The 21027-nt window shown below is 48.0% G+C and overlaps 1 protein-coding gene across 13 annotated transcripts in view; it reads right to left on the bottom strand.

The window, feature by feature from the left end:
• Window positions 1-21027, bottom strand: part of TRRAP (transformation/transcription domain associated protein) — a 114081-nt gene that overhangs the window by 37175 nt on the left and 55879 nt on the right. For 9 of the 13 annotated variants that reach the window (XM_060649498.3, XM_060649506.3, XM_060649496.3 and 6 more), the window contains 17 exons: window positions 20800-20981; window positions 20432-20630; window positions 19845-19973; window positions 17379-17645; window positions 15887-16093; window positions 15459-15617; window positions 15228-15362; window positions 13748-13858; window positions 12673-12819; window positions 10586-10799; window positions 9909-10034; window positions 7633-7779; window positions 6540-6742; window positions 5816-5937; window positions 5284-5497; window positions 3316-3495; window positions 1260-1406 (listed from right to left, as the gene is read on the bottom strand). In XM_060649498.3, the coding sequence (XP_060505481.1) occupies window positions 1260-1406; window positions 3316-3495; window positions 5284-5497; window positions 5816-5937; window positions 6540-6742; window positions 7633-7779; window positions 9909-10034; window positions 10586-10799; window positions 12673-12819; window positions 13748-13858; window positions 15228-15362; window positions 15459-15617; window positions 15887-16093; window positions 17379-17645; window positions 19845-19973; window positions 20432-20630; window positions 20800-20981 (2889 nt within the window). The remainder of the gene's footprint in view (window positions 1-1259; window positions 1407-3315; window positions 3496-5283; window positions 5498-5815; window positions 5938-6539; window positions 6743-7632; window positions 7780-9908; window positions 10035-10585; window positions 10800-12672; window positions 12820-13747; window positions 13859-15227; window positions 15363-15458; window positions 15618-15886; window positions 16094-17378; window positions 17646-19844; window positions 19974-20431; window positions 20631-20799; window positions 20982-21027) is intronic. The other 4 variants (XM_060649500.3, XM_060649507.3, XM_060649504.3 and 1 more) reach the window with 1 other exon arrangement.

Below are 21027 nucleotides of genomic sequence, written 5' to 3'. Positions count from 1 at the left end.
CGATTTTACCTCTGTTTATTATTTCCCCCAGTAGAACAGGAGCCCCACGGGGCTGGTCCTCTTGTCTGTTTCATTCAGTCACACGAACTGCTAAGATGTACTCTGATCTTTCACAATGAGCTGATCATTAAACTTATGCCAAAGCAACCAATGAGTCAGTATCTACATGGTGACTTATCATGGTGACTGTCAGCCAAGAAAGGCCTTTGGGTTTGGGGGCACTGACCCACCACCCTTCTTTCCAGCAGAAATGACAGGAGGGACAGGGGCCTATTAAGTCTTCAGTTGTGAACAAAAGTGTGTCACCTACATGTAAGAATGCTCTGCTTCCGTTCTGTGCACAGGAAGACGAAGTGTTGTGTTTATCCACACATAAACACAATGATCACTCAGATGCAAATTAAAAGTTTGATTTAACGCACAAATTCAGAATGGGTTACCAGAGAATTTTAAATGTACAAATTATCTGTGACAAGTAGTTTGTTTCTAGTTTTTTTCACCTAGGTCCTGATTTGAACAGAATCATTGCTGTTTCTTTGTAACACTCTTCAAAAACAACTTGGTGTACTGGCCTTAACCAATTCTTGTAGTCTTTAACTAAAAATCATCACTTCTATAATTAACCTAAGAGTCTGAGGAAGTCAAAAAGCTTCTAGCTGGCTATATCCCAAAACAGATGCATTTGGGGGCGCCTGGGTGGCTCGGTCGGTTGAGGGTCCGAGTCTTAATTTCGGCTCAGGTCATGAGATCGATGGAACCCCATGTAGGGTTCCGTGCTGAGCCAGAGCCTGCTTGGGATTCTTTCTCTCCCTGTGTCTCTGCACCTCCCCAACTTGTGCTTTCTCTCAAAAAAACCCAGAAAACAAAAAACAAAACAAAAGGTGCGTCTGGAGGACCTCTCCCTACAAAGTGAACTTCATTTACCATGTTAACCTATTCTCATTTTCTTTTTATTGCATTTGAAAAATAATTCAGCAGTGTCTCATCTTATACTTTTAGTAAACAATTTCATCCTTTCTTTCAAGGGACAGCAGTGGAAAAATTATTTTCTCCCACAAGATACTCTAATTCCTTCCTCAAATCTTTACACAGAATATCCACTTTAGTCTCACAGAATTATGATAGCGTCAACTGAAAAAAGTGAGAAAATACATCTAATTTGTAGAAGAAAACTTCACACTGCCGTGGGGTAATCCTGCTCTAGGATTCAAAATATTCAGGGGAGAAGACCACCACCGTCCCTCGGAAGCCACACAGACCTTCACCTCCCGGAGAGTGTCAAGGAATTTGTCGTGTCTGTTGGTTAACATGTGCAGTTGGTTTCCGATGTCCTTTTCAGAAAGCTCTTTGGTTTTGGGCGTGCTGGTCTGGTCTCCCGGGGCCAGCTCAATGTCAATCTCCACGTCCTGTGAAACAGAACACAAACAGGCAAAAACAAAAACTCAGACAGTTAGAGAAAACCCAGTAAACAGCTCTTGCAAACTCCTTGTTACAGTTTTGGCAAGTAAAATTCTAGGCAGTTTCCCAGAATTTTAAAACTATGTAAATACTTTGAGCTCTAAAATAAACAAAGCAGATGGACTAGATCAGACTTCTCTCTCTCTAAATGACACTATGGAAAGATCACGGTTTTGCTCTTCTATTTGGATTGTGGAAAGCAAAATGAAAAAGTGCAAATTCTAAACAGTAAAAGTAACAATGATAAGGAATTACAGCCTATCATTCCTCAAAATGCAGTACAGCTGCCTCGCTCATTCAGATTAAGAATATGGTCAGGGTCACTGCACAGAACCTGTTGGCACAATGTTTTATAGGACTCATTCCCAAAAAGGAATAAACCCTTCTTTCTGTCTGAAGCCTCTGAGAAGTCACAGCCAAAATTCAATCATCAAGCAAGCCTCTGAGTTATCAACCATTTGGTATGTGCCCCTGAAAAACCACAACAATGACTTCCAAGTTGGCAATTTACTTCATACAGGAGAGTAACAGGAAGCCAAGATTGTATCACTAGATCATTTAGTGTTCAGCAACAGAAGGAGATTTTAAATTCTTATTTGATAATAGAATGAGTAGATATCCCACATTCAGGAGTGGCATCAGACTACCCTTTCAGAGCAAAGAGGGTGCCTCCTTTTGCAATCCTGGGTGGCTGCTTCTAAAACCCAGCACTCCGGGGAAAGACTGAGCTTCCAAGAGCAAACAACCTAAAGGAGACCCAAGTTTAAAGGTCTATGCCTGGAGTAGTGGCGGCTACTCCTCATGGAGCACTGAGGGCCATCGGGACGAAGACCTCGGCCTTGCTAGCCAGTTCTGGGCTCCAGGGCTGCCCCCGCCAGGACGAGATGGAGACTTGGGAGGTTCACAGCAGGCTGCTGGTAGAACCTGCTAGAGCCCTGGGAGGCGTCCCTCCCTAGGGTAGTGCTGTTAACACAACACGGCTTCTTCTCACTTGGGAGAGAAAAATCACCGAACAGTAGAATAACCTGTACTAAGCAAGACTAGCTCACAATAAAGTGATCTATCTCGAAATTAAATGGCAGTACGAGATGCTTATCAATTTAACCTAAGTGTCTATCAACAGATGAATGGATAAAGATGTGGTGTGTGTAAGTACGATAGAGTATTATTCAGCCATAAAAAGGAAAGAAATCTTGCCATTTGCAACAACATGGGATGGATCTTGAAGGCATTCTGCTAAGTGAAAGAAGTCAGACAATGACAAAAACCGTATGTTCTCACTTATATGTGGAATCTTACAAAAAAAAAAAATCTTACGGAGAACAGACTGGTGCTTGCCAGAGGCAGCAGGATTAGGAGAGGGCAAAATGGGCCAAGGGCGGGGGGTGGGGGGGGTCAAAAGGTATAAACTTCCAGTTATAAGTCAGTCATGGGAATGCAATCAATGTATAGCATGGTGACTATGGGTAATGCTACTGTAGTGCATATCTGGAAGTTTCCAGGAGAGTAAATGTTAGAAGCTCTCATTAGAAAAAAAATCTGGTAACTGCATGGTGACGCACGTTAACTAGAGGTATCCTGGTGATCATTTAGTAATATATACAAATATTGGATCGTTACATCGGACACTTGAAACTAACATAATGTTGTATGTCAGTTACACCTCGATAATAAAAAAAAAAGAAACATCTAACTGAATGGAGGTACCACATCCAGAACTTTCAGGCAGAGACAGGTTTTAATACATTGCTCTTGCCCTCCCAACGCCCCCCCAAAATCTAAGGCTGATATAAAATTCGTCCACAGAAATGGGAATTCTGCTGTGAAAAGGAAGGACCACACAATCTGGAGCATTACTTCCTCTTTGGACTCGCTGTTCTCTCGCTCCCGAGGCTCCTGCTTGACGTGTGTGACCATGGCGAAGGCCGCTCGGTCGTGGCTGTCAGCCAGGTTGATGACATTGGTGATGGACGGGAGCATGGCTCCTTGGCAGCTGGTACCAATGGGAGTGCTCTTCTCACACACCGCCAGAAGCAGCTGAAAAGGATTTATGAAAAGAAGACAAACCTAGAACATTAGCCTGGCATTTGGGGTGCAGGGACCCATGGTTGACACCTAGTTCTCACAACTGGCACACATAGGGTGTTGACTCGTGAGCCCAGAGCTCTGCTTCTCCCCAGCTCAGCCAGACAAAGGGTCTGAACTTTTCCTCCAGACACCCCTCACTCGGCACCTCTGACTCGGTGTCTAAGCAGAAATTCAGTATTTTTCTCCCCTACCAGACGGGCTTCCTCCTGCCATCAACTACTGCCCAGACTAAGTTCCTAACTCATGGACTTCCTCTTCCCAAATCGTCTCCTCACACACAGCTGACTCAGTGCTCTTCTCCCTGTGGCCCCCAGTGGCTTCCATGGCCGCCAGGGGACAGCGCAAGCCACTCAGCATGGCTCACGAGCTCGTCCCTGACGTAACACTCGTACCCACACCCGATACTTCCACGACTATTCCCCACCTCCCAATACGCTTTGCCACCTGGCCTTTGCCTCTTGACCTGGCTGCCCCCCAAACTAAGCCACTCTTGCCCCTGCCCCGGTGGAGCTGAAGTGTCAGGGGAAGGACAAGCCCAACGTCAACACATAAACAGACACATACTAACAAACAGAAACAGAAAACAACGACAACAACCAATAACCCAAAACCAAACCAAAAAAGATACATACTCACTGTAAGAACAGAGCCAAGAAACAGGGAGACCAACAGAACAAAAGGGTGCCCCTTTTAGCTTAGGTGTTAAGAATGTGGCATGTCTGAGAACACAAAAGGCCAGTAGGGCTGGAGACCACTGAGGGAGGAGGGAGACAGGGAGGTCGGTATTGGGCTGGAGAGAGGAAAGGGTCTGGTCACATGGGGGCTGGAAAGACATGTCCTGGAGGCTGGATTTTGTGCCAAGTATAAAGGCAAGGAGTGACACACACAATCAGCATTATTAAGGACAATTTTGCAACAATAACAAAACTGGGGTGGTGAGCAATGATGGTGGCCCCAAGAGGGCAGAAGAAGAAAAAAGGGTGAGAAGCAGGTGGCCCTGAACTGGTAACCCCTGGCGACGGACCAGATGCACAGGACAAACGAGGCAAGGAATGGCAGATCCCCAGCTTGTGCCCCTAAAGAAGATTCCACAATCTTCTATCTCATTAGGCAAAGTAATTTGGTAACCTTCTAGCTTCACTTGTAAACAAGCAGACTAGAATTATCTGCATAGCATCGATAACTGATGGGAAACTAGGCTGCCTGGTGTAGTAAGCAGATAACTAAGCCAATGAAAGGCAGTGGATATGAACAACAAACAAGAAAACAGAAGTCTCCCCACAATCCTGTTAGAAACATCTGACCATCCACTGAATCGGTCTGACCATTTCACACAGGCCTCTGTCACTGGCATGCTGGCCCCTCACCCTAGGGGATCAAAGTCCATGGCTTTGTCAGGCTGGTCTGGCCTGGCTGCTCTACCTTCCTGCTCTAAGAATGATGAGACGTGACACAGTACATTAAATCTCCAACGGCGCATAGACAGAATTTACAATTTTCACACTTGAGGAAAAACAAACCTCTGGCTACACACTAAAGAACACTATTCAATTTTCTAGGAGCTTAAGACCACCCCTAAAAAAACCCCTCGAGCTGAAAACAAAGCTTTAAAAGTCTTTTTTTTCTTCCTGAAGAGAGGACAGCAGTTTATGGTGGAGGTTTCTACTTCATCTCAGACAATGTTGATGCCTCCTGCTTCAGTGCCCTGCCAGCGACGGCGAGCTGAGCCCGTCCTACCTCAATGCACTGCTTAATCCAGAAGTGGTTCCCCATGGCTTCCCAATTCTGGGAACAGGTAACGTAAAGCAGGCGCTCGTATACCCGACGTTTCATAGAGTTGTCAAAAACCTCGAAAAACTTTGCCCTGATGAGAGGCTGGGCGCAACGCAGCCCGGAGAGGAAGGCTGGCTCGAGTTTTGCAGTCAGCTCACTGCCAGACAGCGTCTCATCCCTGAAATGGAAAGAGGAACACGGGGTGGAAGAGCTACACCAGAGGGGGACTCTGCAAGCCGGAAGCAAACAGGCAGAAAACAAGAGGGCGAGAACGCTCCTAAATGCCGCTACGAAAGCCGAGAGTGGATCATGAATTACCACAGGCTGACGCAGCATTTGAGCAAAAGGTGCGTTGATGGCACAAAAATATGTTCTGGGATTAAGTGTAGGTATGTTTAAAATTTAACCATCATGAAGAGATTCAACGTTACGTAGGTTAATTAAAGAACATACTGTAGACACATACGTGCAATGTTTGGTTAACTGCTGTCATTACCTGTAGACATAGTTAACGAGGTCTAAAAACTGGGCATTTAATTCAAGGTCTTCCGGAAAGCGCTTTTCTATGTAGGCCATCATTTTCACAAGCAAAATGGACTTCTCCCGGAGTGTAGGTGTCTGTATGAATTGGGTTTTTTTTTAAAAGAAAAGGTCAATTACGTCTATTTAAGAAAAAATAAATTCAAAAGCATTTCAGCCATCTTCTTTATTTTTTAAGCTCCTAAAATTTTGTCAAGTAAAGTAAGACGAGTTCATTTCTAAATGGAAAGAGCCCGCCTCTGGCTGTCTGCAAATCCTTAAAATCAAGACAGCTGCCAATCTGATTTTCCTAGGGGCTGCAGCTCACTTTGGAGAGAAAGTAACTAAATTATCAAACAAATCAGAAGTCTGCAATCATCTTACTAAATTCAGTAACAGTCCCATATCATTAATTTTTTGGATGCTTACCTTTAGCACCACAAAGACTAAGAAATAAGATTCATTTAACATCTTAATACAAATACACATTAAAAAGAGTGACCGGTCACCTTGAGCATCTATTTAAAATCTGTTAAGTGCCATGAGAGAAATCCATCTTAAGAAAAAATCCTGCGAATGCCAACATGGGAAAAAGCGTTTTGCTGGAGAAGCGTGAGGAGAAGAGCTGAGCAGGCCATGCTTGGACTTCTGCCTGCACAGCAGCAGGTGCCTGACCCGAGCACAGCCCTCTCGCTGCCCACCTGACTGGCTGCCATCGGGGAATTGTTTTTCACCCACTCTTCCACGATTTTCACTACAGCCCGGAGGATTTTGGCATCCGGCGACTTTTCAATGAGGGAGGTCAGGATGGCCTGAATGAAGTTCTTCCTCATCTCCATGCTCATGACGGCCAGGCGCGTTTTCACCAGCTCCAGACTCAGCATCACCAGCTCGCCTGTTCCTGCTTGTGCAGAGAAAAGGGGAGCACCCCAACAATCCACATGATGCATGGTGTGGCACGTCAGATTCTGTCCCACCCTGCCCCCCAAATACTCTCCTGCAAGAGGGGCCTCATAAGCGCCTCTGCATGGGCAAGGGGACGATGGAGCGGATGGACCAGTGCCGGACACCCAGACACAGGCAGTCCTAAGCCATGTTCACAGCACTTCTGCTCCGATGGGCCTCTAGCAGTGGTGCCAACTCTGGGCACACGTGGCCCCGCCCCCACAACCAACAACTTTATCCCTCAGGATCCTGGGGCCCACTGCTCGGGCCCAGAACCTGCAACTTCATTTTTCATAAGGCATAAAGCTCTGATTATGCATTTGGTTTTACGGCAAAACCACTGGATAGCTCTCACTTAGCAGTGAATGCCCCACATAAATATCCAGCCCGCTTAAAAATTTCCTCATCCCTACATTCACAAATTTGGAATGTAATTCATGAAAAAAAAATTTTAATGTTATTTTTGAGAGAGCAAGCGAGCACACGAGCAGGGGAGGGGCAGAGAGAAAGAGGGAGACACAGAATCCGAAGCAGGCTCCAGGCTCTGAGCCATCAGCACAGAGCCCAACGCGGGGCTCGAACTCGCAGACTGAGATCATGACCTGAGCCAAAGTCAGAGGCTTAACTGACTGAGCCACCCAGGTGCCCCTGGAATGTAATTCATTTTAAAAACGAGTCTCACTTTGGTTTTATATGAAATGCTCACAACTTCTTTTTTGAAAGCAAACGGAGAGCGGACTGCACAAAAAAAACAGGAATTCACGTTGGTTTCAGAATTCAATCACACAGCAGCACCCTTTAGGTGTTCCATGAAGTCTGAGAAAAAGACGTGGGGGCCCTGGTTGTCACCTGAGGTAGCTTCTGTGCTGCCCGACGCTGCCTGTGGGTTCAGGTGCTCTCGGACCATCTTCTGCAGGGAGCGCATGAAGACCGAGATGAGCCGGTCGATGTAGCTCGGGTTGTTGCTGCAGGCGGACTTGAGGATCATAAGGGTCCCTAAGAGGTAGAAATCAGTGTGTTCGGTTTTAAGAAAAGTTTTTTTAAAACTCAGTAATCAACAAAAATGGGCTACTTAAAACATTTTAAAGTGTACTAAATAAAAATGTGTTGTTTCTGACCAAGTACGGATGAGCCCCAAGTGTCAACATTAGAAGCTTTTGTCCACACACATTACACTCTGGAGCACTGCATTTTCACTCCCAATTCTGAATTCACGATCCACACCAAGCACGGGAGCCGATTTTTATGCTTTGGTAGATACAACGTTCGTACCTTCAGTTCTGGATTTTATCCTTGTTATAGCAAACCACCCTAAGTGAAATTTATTGTCCCATGATATGTTTGGGCAAAAAAAAAAGAGGGGTGCCTGGGTGGCACCCCTGGGTTAAGCATCTGACTTCGGCTCAGGTCATGATCTTGCGGTTTGTGAGTTTGAGCCCCGCATTGGGCTCTGTGCTGACAGCTCTGAGCCTGGAGCCTGCTTCAGATCCTGTGTCTCCCTCCTTCTCTGCCCCTCCACTGCTTGCACTCTCCCACTCTCAAAAATAAAAAAAATTGACATTAAAAAAAATTGAAAAAAAAAAAAAGAAAAAAGAACAAGAAGAAAAAAGAGAATCCTTAAAAACAAATCTAGACTATTTGGACATGATAAATATTTTAGAATTCAATTTGTACCCCATTCTGAAAAACCGAGTAAGATCAGTAAAAATCCAGTAAAAGTCAACAAAACTAATATCAGAGCATGAATACTGAGTATGTGCAAAAAACGTAATCTTTCCTGACATTTTTTAGGAACATCCTAACCCTGACCTACACATGAAATTTTAAATTTGTATTCACGGTTCCCATTATAGACCAATATAAGGGTATTCATTTGCCATTGATGGGTGCAAATCATCACAGATTTGGACAATTTTAGGCTTGCTTTGTTAAAAGGCTGAGTCTCAGGAGAGAGGTGACACTTGGTGATGAGTCAGTAACTGAGCCCTGGGTCTAGGGCAGGGAGACTGGTGTGACAAGACTCCAGGCTGTAGCCCCACTGCTGTCCCCGGCCTGCTGTCACCCCCACAAAGGAGGGAGGCAGGGCCAACGGTGGTCAGCTCTTCAGAGTCCTCCAGAGAATTAAGAAGACATTCAAACTCTGGAAGCCAGGCTGTGAAGCAGGACCTACTACACGACCCGCCTTAACAAAAGTCACAAAAGGATTCCTCAACCATCTAAATCCACCCGGTTCCAGAATAGAGCCGGCAAGCTTGAATACTAAGGGATACAATTTTAGATAAATTTATCTGGTTCCCGAATTTCAGATAGCAAGTAGCAAGGGTCTGGAGAGCAAGAAACTCATTAAGATGTAACGTATTCAGTTTGCAGATTCAGATGCAAGTGTGTGCATGATAAAGCTACCTATGTGTTTAGATACAAGTACACAGAAAAAAAGACACATCAAGACGTTAAGAGTGAATATTTACTAAGCAAAGAGACTTAGTTTTCCTTCTTCTGTATTTTCGAAATTTCATACAATGACTAAGTTAAAAGAGCATTTTTAAACTGCTAACCCTAAGTCCGTGACTTTCACAAAAAGCAGAGTAAAGCAGCTACGCATTTGACTTCTGAGTATCTGGAGGCCCAAGTCGTCCGGCTGCCCTGATTACCTGAAAAACCAACTCTTGTCTCACCTGGGGCAGCCAGAGCCTCACCACGTAGACAGGGACTAGTTCTCGTCTTGGGAGTGGCTTCAACACGGGTGACCGTATCGTGAAAGGCAGCAATTACACGTCTGTGCACACTGCTTTAGCAGCGGCTCCGTGTGTGACGTGAAGCCGGGGCAGCAGGACCCGCACCACACGGGGCAGCGCCCCCACAACCCAATCCCGCACCTGAGGCTGGGGCGGGAGGAACCGAGGGAACACAGACGTTGGTTGGGTGGAGGCCGTTTCCCTCAAAGACCACAGGGCACTGGGGCCTCACGTGTACCAGGCCACACACGACACCTTCAGCGCATGTCAGCTCAAAGCTCCAGCTGACATCCCGAGCCTTTCCGAGAAGGAAAGCTCGTCCAGAGAGCACAGAGACCGACGCCAAAAGGAACCGCTGCTACAGAAAATCTAAATCGGACCCAAACTCACCGAAGAGCTGGGAGGGATTCGCATTGGTGGCCTTCTCATAGTTGGTGAGTCCTTCATAGATTACCTTTCCGACGGCCGCATAGAGGCACTCCAGCTCTTCGTACTTGGAGGCCACGCTGGAAGTGCCTGAAACAGAAGCGAGAACCTGGGCCCTACGGTTTAGGTTCTCAGGCCCATCAGGGCACCGGGACATTGACCTTCCTCACACTAGGTCTGGAGCCTTAGTTATCTTGGGATGTGGGACAACTGGCATGGGCGCTTCTCTCACACTGCAGGACTTGTGGCGCTCATCTCGGAGAGGATTCCGACTTTACAGAGCTAAGTGACAACGTTTTATCCCCCAAGCTTTCCCGGAGCGCACCCAAGATCCACTCAATTACGGTATGCCAAAGTTTGACCTCGACCGTTTGACAGTGGACAAAACGCTGTAACCCAACTTCCTTTACTGCCTAAGGAAAGTCACGTTCGGCTGATGAGTAACAGCATTTCCAAAGCAAAACAAAAACATAATGCAACGACTGCCACCGTTAAGTTCTTAGGTCAAGAAAAATTTTTTTTCAAAGAAAGATGGAAAGCCCGAAGCAAACGCTCACTATAGTAACCGGAGGAGGAGCACTCTCGAGTGACAAGCTCCGTGCCCTCCCATCCACTGAGGCACCAGAGCAAAGGTCACCTACTTGGCTCTGTTGGGAAAATGCTCATTAGGCGGGAGAGAAGGCTATGGACCGCTCGGAGAACCTTGGTGTTCGCGCATGTCATGCACGCAGCGATCCCACGCTGCAGAGGTTTGAAGCTGCTGAGGATGGCTGGAGACTGCAAGACAGTGAGCAAGAAACCCAGAACTTCCAATCCCGTGCAAATATTTCCATAGTTGACTTGATTAGGCTGCTCCTGCGGTGGAGAACACAGGCCACACACAGATGACGTCAACACTCCGGTGCCATCCACTACACAAGGACCACATTTTATTAATACAGGAGGACTTCACATTTCTTTTAACAAATTTGCTTTAAATATTTAGTCAAACCCCCTTTTAAATGCTTATGAAAGACATTAATACTCAATATTAAAAATCTGAAAGTCATTAAAATCGGGTCTAAAAAATAAAATTCAAATATCCTTCCAAAAGGAAGTATCTTTGAAACTGTGGATCTTGAAATCAATCTAAAAGATGATGTCATAAAAAAAAAAAAAACAGCATTAGAAAACAGAGTATTGCTTCTTGAAACTTTTGTCTCTGTGGTTTACACACACAGATGCCTTGTCTATGTACTGTGTGTACACACTGGGTTGTGAGATAAAATCTTCTCACACTTACTATGGGAAAAGAGTGGAAAGTCACCATGAGCTGGGCACGTTGTATGATGGAAATGTTAGCCTGTGACGTGGCAGAGGTCGTTCACTAATGGCTGAGCTTAACTCAATGCGACTGCATTGGATAGGGAAGTAGTTTGACCTTTCAAAAAGAAAAAGAGGATGGGGCACCTGGGTGGCTCAGTCGGTTGGGTGTCTGACTCCTGATTTGGGCTCAGGTCATGATCTCTCGGCTCCTGGGATCGAGCCCCACATCAGACTCTGTATTGACAGAATAGAGCCTGTTTGGGATTCTCTCTCTCTGCCTATGTCTCTCAAAATAAATACATAAACTTAAAAAAAAAAAAAAAAGAAAGAAAGAAAAAGAGAAAAGAAATATACAGAAAATCCTGAAGTTATATGTCAAGCTAGAATCAAAGCATATACTGCAGACAGGCAGCCTATGATCCCACTGTTTTCATGGTGCAGGTAATCTGTGCAACCTTTTAAAAAAACTCGGACAACCATATTAGTCTTTGCCATGCAAAATAACAAATGCTTAAAATCAGTCTGCAGCTGCCCAGAAATTACAGGATCATGGTTTTTTACAGAAACAGACCAAAGACCCACCAAATAATCAGCAGCATTAGAGGCTAATTTTTTTAACCCTTACCCCCCCCTTTAGTTTATTTATTTTGAGAGAGAGAGAGAGAGAGAGAGAGAGCAAGTGAGCGCGTGCCCAAGTGGGGAAGGGACAAAGAGAGAATCCCAAGCAGGCTCTGTGCTGTCAGCACAGAGACTGACGCAGGGCTCAAACCCATGAACCGTAAGATCATGATCTGAACCAAAGTCAGACTTTTTTTTTTTTTAATTTTTTTTTAAATCTTTAGTAGTTTTGAGAGAGAGACAGCATGTGAGCAGGAGAGGAGCAGAGAGAGAGGGAGACACAGAATCCAAAGCAGGCTCCAGGTTCTGAGCTGCCAGCACAGAGCCCGACATGGGGCTCGAACTCATGAACCATGAGATCATGACCTGAGCCAAAGTCGGATGCTCAACCGACTGAGCCACCCAGGCGCCCCCAAAGTCAGACATTTAATTGACTGAGCCACCCAGGCATCCCAGGACTAATTTTATTACCTTATTTTATGGTGCTCGATAACAAATTATATGTCTGTTTTAAAGTTTTAAGTTTATTTTAGAGATTGTTTCATACACCAACTAAAATTGTTTATGCCAAGCCAGTCGAGAGGTCACTTTAAGAACAGATGCTTCAAGATGCAAGAGAACTATCATGTTTTCAAAGCTCTTTGCTGCCTGGGGCTGGGGACATGAGCTCAAGTTTTAAGATCTTTTTCAGGGAGTAAAACTCCCCCCCCTCCTTAGCAGCCACGATTGGCCAAGAGAACGGAGGGTTTGGGGTTTGGTGGCCCAGCCCCAAGATCGGGTGGCAGTGACAGACACATCCACTTACCACACTCATCAGGAGCTTGTCAAACCACTGCAGTTTGAGCTCAGACTTGGACCACATGTCTGGGCGCAAGGCAGTCTTCAGGAGAGTCACACACCGGCGAGACAGCACCTCCCCAGGAGACCCCGCAGTGTTGGTATTGTCGTTAACCTGGAAATCCACTTAAATTCAAGGCCACGTCTCACTGTGACACTGCCTCTCGCCCTGGCACCCGGCTTCCACTTCACTGCCACCTCCTTTCCCACCTGACTCAATTCAACCTTCCCCACTTCAGGGACTCTTGCCGACAGGCCCCCCCGCCCCGCTCTCTTGCTGTGGGGTCGGTGGGGATTTGCACTCATTTGTGGGAGTGACGGATTAGCGTCAGGTAGCTCCCCAGGAGCACACCCAAGCTCCTCCCACGGACCTCACAGGCTGGGCCTGGCACACTGCAGCACCGAGAAGGTACTGGCTGAATTATTCAGCAGATTCTTTTCAGTACTTTGAAGCCCTCAATGGTTTTGCAAGATCTACTATTCTGTTTAGTAATCATACAAACTTAAGACTCCCAAATTCTAAAAAAACTACCTAAGAAAATTTCATTTACAATGCTTTTTTTCAAATTGTTTCAGAAATAGATTCCCAAGAAATACATGAAAATACATATTGACGTAAATGATAAAGAAACACAAGTTTTAAAAGCACTTAAATTACTAAACGTTGTGCACGATTTATGGAGGCCGGATCATCCCAGCACCTTTTTACAAGATGTACTTGGAAGTTAAATAATCTGCCCAAGGTCACTGGCCGACTGCCATGTTGTGTCAACACCAAGATGACCTTAATCATGAGATATACCAATATTTTACCATCGCAGAAAGAAAAAAATGTTTTTAAAAATCCCATCACTTATAAAACAAGCAGGTTTCAGAAACGTTGGCCTGTTATGAAATCAGTGGAATGTGGTACAAGAGAGCTGGCCTCAGACCTTGGTTTGTCTACACTGTTCCTGACTACACTATCAGAGATAACAATCTAGAATCTATTAAGCAGTCTCTGCTCTGAAGAATCTGTAACAGAAGCCTTTCAAAAGCCGCACCTGACAAGCCACGCGGATGAGGAAGTTCACCACTGTGTCCGTGTGCTGCTTATCAATGGGTTTGGCAAGAAGGGAGTCGGCTCCAGGCAGCGACTGGCTCCTTCCGAACACCTAGAAAAGGCAAGCAGAGCATTCTCAACAATGCGTCCAGCTGACAGGGCGCGGCCTTGTACAGCCAGCTCGAGGTACACAGTCCTCCTGCGGGCGGCGGCTCTGGGCAGTGGGGAGACCGGCGGCAGGCACGTCTCTGCAGACACAACGGACAAAGTCGCGAGGACACCAAGGCGGCTCTTCATACGGAGCAGCAGCCAGGAGAAGAGCACAGACAAAGCTGCTCCAGGCACAGGAAAAGGAGCCAGTGGATGAGTCCCAAGTGAACAAAGACCCTGGGGCACTCCCGAAGTGGAGGAAAGGCCTGTGTGGCTGGAGCATCATGAGCAAGAACGGGGGGTGGGGGGAGGGAAGGGCGGGGGAGGCACGAAGGCCATCAGCAGGGCTGAGTCACACAGGCCTTGAAGGCCGCAGCCCCAGAGAGGGCTTGGCCGGGGAGAGACAACCTAACCTACTGCTTCTTCAAGCTTTTTCTTTTTTTAAATGTTTATTTTTGAGAGAGAGTACGAGTGGGGGAGGGGCAGAAAGGGCGACCGAGAATCCGAAGAGGGCTCTGTGCTGACAGCCAAGAGTCCAATGCGGGGCTTAGAACTCACAAACGAGCCATGAGATCCTGACCTGAGCCGAAGTCGGATGCTTAACCAACTGAGCCACCCAGGTGCCCCATCTTCAAGTTTCATTTTTAAACGATGTAACAGTACAGAGGCCCCAGGCTCCCTTTACTCAGCTTCCCTTAGATTCTGACAAGAGGCAGCAGGAGAGGAGAGAGGAGCTGGGAGGCACTGCAGTCAGCAGGGGAGGTGGCTGGGCGCACGCCAAGAAGGGTCCGCGGCCGGGTCAGCAGGACCTGACACGTAAATGGACAAAATCCGTGGCCCGAGGTGTCTGACCTGAGCACAAGTAGAGACCAGTAGAGGGGAGGGACGGTTCAACCTCAGGCACAGAGTGACAGAGCCATCACCTCAATAAGGGCTGAGGAGAGCGAGCAACCCCCTCCCTGGCTCTCGTGTTCTCCAAACAAAACAGAACGCATTTGTTCACTTTGAAAAAAATGAACACAAATGGGTGCACATTCTCGATCAATTTTCTTACCCCAAAGCGTTTCTCTCGATGCCTCCCTGCAAGGAATTAGCCATTCTCATTGGAACTCTAAGGTATTAAATACACACGTAAAAAACAAAAAAACAAAAACAACCGTGTCTGGTGACATGAGAAACACGGCAAGTCCTAGGTCACTGGGGTTCTACCTGTGAGTGCAGCCTTTCCCGGCTGTGTCTCAGGCACGGTGCTGGGCACTTAGCCCACGTTCGGAATTTGTGGAATGAATGAAAGAAGCGCAGAACCCGTAACAGAAAGCACTCAATCTTACCGCGCTGATGGCTCCAGTGGCCGTCCTAAAGCGTTTCACTTCCTGGGCGGAATCCACCGACAGGCCTCTTTTAATGGAAGATGAAACAGAGTTGACTCCTTCGCCACTTGAATTTGAGTCCATGTCTGAATCCGGCTTAAAAAACACACAGGTGTGACTTTACAAACTGATTTCTAGGGAGAAGCGGAAGGAATTCAGTCTGGGACGACGGGACAAGTCTGGCAGCCGTACCTGCTGGTCCTTGATCCTCTGCAACTCCCACTTGATGACGACTTCAGACAGGTCCACGGCCAGCCGCCTCTGCTCGATGGTGACGCTGGGCGTGAAGCCCAACCTCTGCATGGCGCTGACCATGTGCTGCACCAAGTGATGCCGCACAGGGTAGTAGACCTGCGGGTACGGGGCCTGGGTCACACCGGGACCACCGCCTCGCGACTCCAACACACGTGCGCAAGTGGGCACACACACACGTATACACCCCCACCCCCCAATGGACCAGAAATACCTTTAGTAAGAGATGACTAACCACGTTATTACCGCAAACAATTAGAGATAAGCAAGAGGTGAAAGCAAATGCCTGAACGCGCGGGACGCACCCCCTATGGTCCTCTGGTGCTCTCAGCGTGTGCTCCCCACCCCCTGTGGTGCTATCTACACACCTTAAAGTGCTGCACGATCAAATGCAGGATGTGAACGAGCTGCGGGACCGTGTGGCCCTCCTCCACAATGATCTTCCTCGTCCAGTGCGTCAGCATCTGGTGCCCGTCCTCCATCCTGGCCGGCACCGCCGGAGTCAAGATGGCCATCGCCTGTCTCACGATGGCTCGAGCCTCCATCGCATGAGCCTTGAGGAGACTGTGAAAGACCTAAAACAGGGAAGAGGTTCTTACACACGGTGAGAACGAAGGCTTGGAGAAAGGAGATGAGAACAATCACTTTGAACCGAGACCGGGTGTTTTTGCAAAAACGGTTTTTACAAAACTGCTTAGGGCTGTCTTCTCAGGAAACAACAAAGCTGCTTTCTCCTTCCTTAAGTTTTGAGATGAATACGTTATTCCTCCTCCTACCGAGCTCCCACTTCGTGCCCGTGCTGGGCCAGGGTGGAGCACACAGAGGAAGATCTGGCTCCTTACAGGGACTCTGCCTCGCGTAACTCATGGGAAGTTAGCTGACGTACAGGGATCATTTCTTTCACCACAACGTGACACGAGTAAAAGGGACTGCCCTCAGAGGCAGTCTTGGGAAAGCGCAAGTGAGAGGTGACGTCCTCACGTTAAGTAAGGTCACGACACGAAGACCACCTGATGGGTACGGAAGATGGAGGGGGCAGGGCAGGTGCCGGAGATCAACAGGACTCGCCCATGCCCCGACCGGGAACTAGAGGGCATCGCGGATGGTCCCTGCGTCTCTGGCTGGGAGAGCAGCACCCCAGAGACGTGCCTGTGGGAGGTGATGACGGAGGGGCCGCTGGCTTTGTGGTCTGGGGTGTTAACACCTCAGAGGTCACAAGACGAAGTGGTCAGAGGAAAACAATCAGGAGTGACCGCACAGAAGAGGACAAGGACGATCGCTTAGGCAACGTGAATGGGACAAACTGAGCACTAAAGCGTACTACCGCATTTAATTCTTAAAGAGACAACACTAGACGCAGGGTCACAAACTTGCAACTGCAAAACAGAAACTCAAACCCAGGGCGGCCTGGCGTCAAGGCCTAACCCCTCCGGGGACTCGGAGAAGGGTGCTCATCGTTGGCAGAGGATCAGCACGGGATGAGGGTTCTAGAGTGTCTAGTGTCTTTAACTAAGGAACGGGCTGGGCCCTTGCAGAATGGTTTCAATGGACCAGCAGGTCAGAAGCCAGGCTACAACGTGCAGAGGAGCAGGAGATGGGCAAAAGAGATGCTTTGCTGTTTCAGCAGCAAGGCCGCAGAGGGCCGACGGAGCACAGCAGTAACTGCGGAGCGGGGGACACAGTGAGCGGTCACGGGAGGGTTCACGGTGTTTGTAACGCGGCAGAAACCAGCTATTTTTCAACGGTGCCGGGAAGGACAACAGCAAAGGAGGCTACAACTGCGGAGGGGGGGTGGGGGGAAGCGTGTGTGCAAATCTGCCCAACGCCTGGGGCGGGGGGGGGGAGGGCGCCCCGCGGTACCTGAAGGACGATCTTCTTGTGTATGGCAAACTTGGCAATGATGTGCGCCAGAAGCAAGTGTCCGCTGTATTTGCAGGCCGGGTCCACGCAGGCCTTGGACAGCAGGCAGGGCCACGCGAAGGTCATGAGGCGGCGCAGCTTGCTGTTGCGGTTCTTGTTGTTGTCGTGGATGTGGTGCGGGGCGTGCTCCACCAGCAGCGTGGCGTACTGCAGGAGGTAGATCCTCAGCGAGTCCAGCATGTCCGCCTGCTTCTCCGGGTCCAGCACCTGCGGGCGAGACCAGCAGAACGGAGCTCGGGTCCAGTCCTGAGCCGTGTCACCAGCCAAGGGCCACACGACAGGTTTACACCTCCAAACACACACGCACCAGTGCGCGCCTAAACACACGCACACGCACGGCATATACAACATCAAGCTTTACAAGAGAACCAACGAGGTCATGCCCATTTTCCCGTTATGTGTGCGGATCAGAGACTCACGGAACGAATTTCACTGACGAAGGGCGGGCTTACAAGTCTGAACACAGTGGGTGAAGGAGCTTCAGGGGAAAAGGAGGGCCTCTTCTTTAGGACGAGATTTCTTTTTTCTTTTTTTTTTTTTTTAATTTTTTTAAAAAATTATTTATTTTTGAGAGAGAAGACAGAGCATGATCCGGGGTGGGCAGAGAGAGAGGGAGACACAGAATGCAAAGCAGGGTCCAGGCTCTGAGCTGTCAGCACAGAGCCCAATGCGGGGCTCGAACTCACAAACCACGAGATCATGACCTGAGCCAAAGTTGAACACTTAACCAACTGAAAATCAGGTGCCCGTTTCTTTTTTTTTTTTTTTTTTTCAACGTTTCTTTATTTTGAGAGTGAGCAAGCACATGAGAGTGGGGCAGGGGCAGAGAGAGAGGGAGAGAGAGAATCCCAAGCAGGGACGCAGAGCTCGATCCCATGAACCATGAGATCACAACCTGAGCCTAAATCAAGAATCAGACACTTAACTGGCTGAGCCACCCAGGTGCCCCGAGGACAGAGTTTCTTAATTTCCAAGTAGTTGAGATTTTTTGTCTAGTCAGCTGTTAAGTGTCTGTCCAGTCCTTATTTTGCAGTATTATCCTAAGAAAATGCTACCTGGAAAACAAATCTCTAAAGAAATTGTTACAGTTTTCTGTCATCAAGTATTGGACACGTTTCTGTTTTATGAATATGAGAAAACATGTCCACCCCGAGGAATACCCCGCAGGTCTCTACTGAATCAAGTGCGCTGACTCTCCATTCCAGGCCTAACTACATTTTCTTCCAGAAAGTTCTGAAAGGCCGAAGTCTTCCACCACAACTGTGTTTTTACTGGGGTTTCTCTGGCTCCCCGAGTCCCCTCTCCCCTGGACCTGCTGCTTCCCGGCAGCCTCTCCTGGGGCCCCCACCTGCCCGGTGCCACTAACCCTCACCTGACCTCGAAATCCCAACTCCTCACTTGTGCTGAGTCAGCAGCATCTGACCCAAAAGACAGTCTAGAGAAGGCAGCACAAGAGAAGGGGCCGCATCTGAGGCACCATCTCCCCCAGTTGCCCGGAATGAGGCAAGTGTCAATATGGGGACCCAAAACAATTCCTTGGGCTCAGCTCTCATTCCTAGAGAGAGCGGAGGTGGGGTGAAAACTGCAGGAAGGACGCCCGTCTTCAGGAACCAGTAAACTGCCAATGGGAACAGTCCCATCCACTTGGGCCCCAGGACGGAACGGTGATGGAAGGAGTGAGAAAACCGGGTCCTCCTAAAGGGCGTTCAGACAACACCCTGCAGAGGAATGCCCGTTGGTCACAGCACTCCAACAAACCATGTGTATACAGAACGCTCTACCAGCCTACAGGCGAACACAGCACCTGCAGGCAAAGTTCAAAGGCCAAGCCAGCATAGGACAGCCGAGGCACCGAGAGGAACGCCGGGCAGCCATTTCTCAAACACGTCACTCAGGAAAACCTCTCTAGCACAAACCGGAAACGCTACTGTAAACATACAGAGACCTAACACCTAAGGTAACCTCAGACATCCCTGCTGCCACATTGGTCTCGTTAACTTGACAATAAGGGTCATGGTGGCAACTAGATCTGGTCTGTTTCCACTGACTTTTAGTAGATTCTTTTGCAAAAGTGAAGACAAAAACCGTGTGTCAAGACTCTAACCAGCAAGAGGGATTTTTACAAAACAACTCCAACATCTGTTTACTGACATATGTTCCGTTTCTCACTGGAGTCTATTTGTGTGGAAAGTCAGTTCATTCTGAAGTATCCTCAAAAAAATGCACTGCATTCTAATATGACCAACGCAATTCTATAAACCAATGCAACTGTGGAAGATTAGAACCTTAGGGAAATAAGCTTATTTCAGCCAACCCATCATACAAAACACGCATGCACACACACTCACACGTTCTCTCTCATCTACTACGTTGCTTTTCATGCCAAAGCACTGATAGTGACATCACCTTGGTTATAAACACACTGGTGATGCTCTCCGGGTTATCGCCTTCTGGGTTGGGAGGTCCTAGGAGCTGCTCCCCGTCTCCCTTCTCAAAGCTGTATAAGAAAGCAGGATTCAAGATATGCTGCAGAACCTACAAGAAAACGTAAACATGAAGGAGGAGGAAAACAACGCTGTGCTCCGTGCCCTTTATTTCTTCACTAAGGTGGGTAGGGCCCCCAGGGTTTGCTTGGACAATGAACCCGTGAAGCGAGATCTCAGTCAAGGGTGTGACCCATCACCTGACTTTGACTCAAGCAGTCAGCAAATAAGGTGGGTCAAAATAGGAAGAAAAGCGACTTGAGTCTGTCTATTCTTCTCGTGTCAAACGAGGCATTTACTAAAAACAAGGACTCCGACAACCTACTTTGCAACACTGGCTCACTCTGGACCCGCCGTAAGTTTTTCGACGGCGGCATCTTCCTCGCCAACAGTCCAGACTACTAGTTAAGTGTCCGCAGAGGCATAGCAGAACACAAACAGTGCCCCTGGTTCCCTAGAAAACTAGCCCCGACGCCCACGGCAAAACAACAGCCTAACCGTGAGACTCACCTTGGCTTTCAGTTCATCTCCAAAGTTGGGGTCGCTGAAGTCCACGAAACGGAAAAACAGGGCACGCTTTTGAGCGATGCTGTAGTTTTTGGGAATCTCTTCCTCCATGTACTCTTTCAGGAACGTCATGTTGCAGAGAAAACGACCAGTAAAGGCCCGGAGCAGCTGGAAGAGCAATTCTATGTCTCCATAATTCCTTCTGCAGGGTCAAATGAGAGAACAGGCTATGTTATGGCTGCTTTCGCGACAACGTGGGTGCACGTGGCCAGTGGACCACGGCTGAGCACAGATTCTCAGAGGGGCTCCGGTGTAGCTTACTGGGGGGAGGGAACAAGTCACTGGACAGAAAGCAAAACGGATGCACCCACTTGCAGTAATTCAGCAGACAGTAGGCCAGCAGCTTGGGCTCCTTCCAGTTGGTGGCAGCCATATTCTCCTTCCGGTGTCTCTCTTGAAAGGTCTCGCTAACCCACACACGCCTCAACTGGCTCACCAGAGAATGCTGATTGGCCAGCCAGGAGTCATCGTTTTTAACTATAATACTTATGATCTGTCAAAGAAGCGACAATTAGGGAACTGGCGGGGTTCTCTAAGCA

The sequence above is a fragment of the Panthera onca genome, chromosome E3 (assembly GCF_046562875.1).
Source record: "Panthera onca isolate mPanOnc1 chromosome E3, mPanOnc1 haplotype 2, whole genome shotgun sequence".
NCBI classification, from domain to species: Eukaryota; Metazoa; Chordata; class Mammalia; order Carnivora; family Felidae; genus Panthera; species Panthera onca.
Note: the sequence above shows the minus strand (reverse complement) of the source record. Positions and strands in the feature narration are given on the sequence as shown.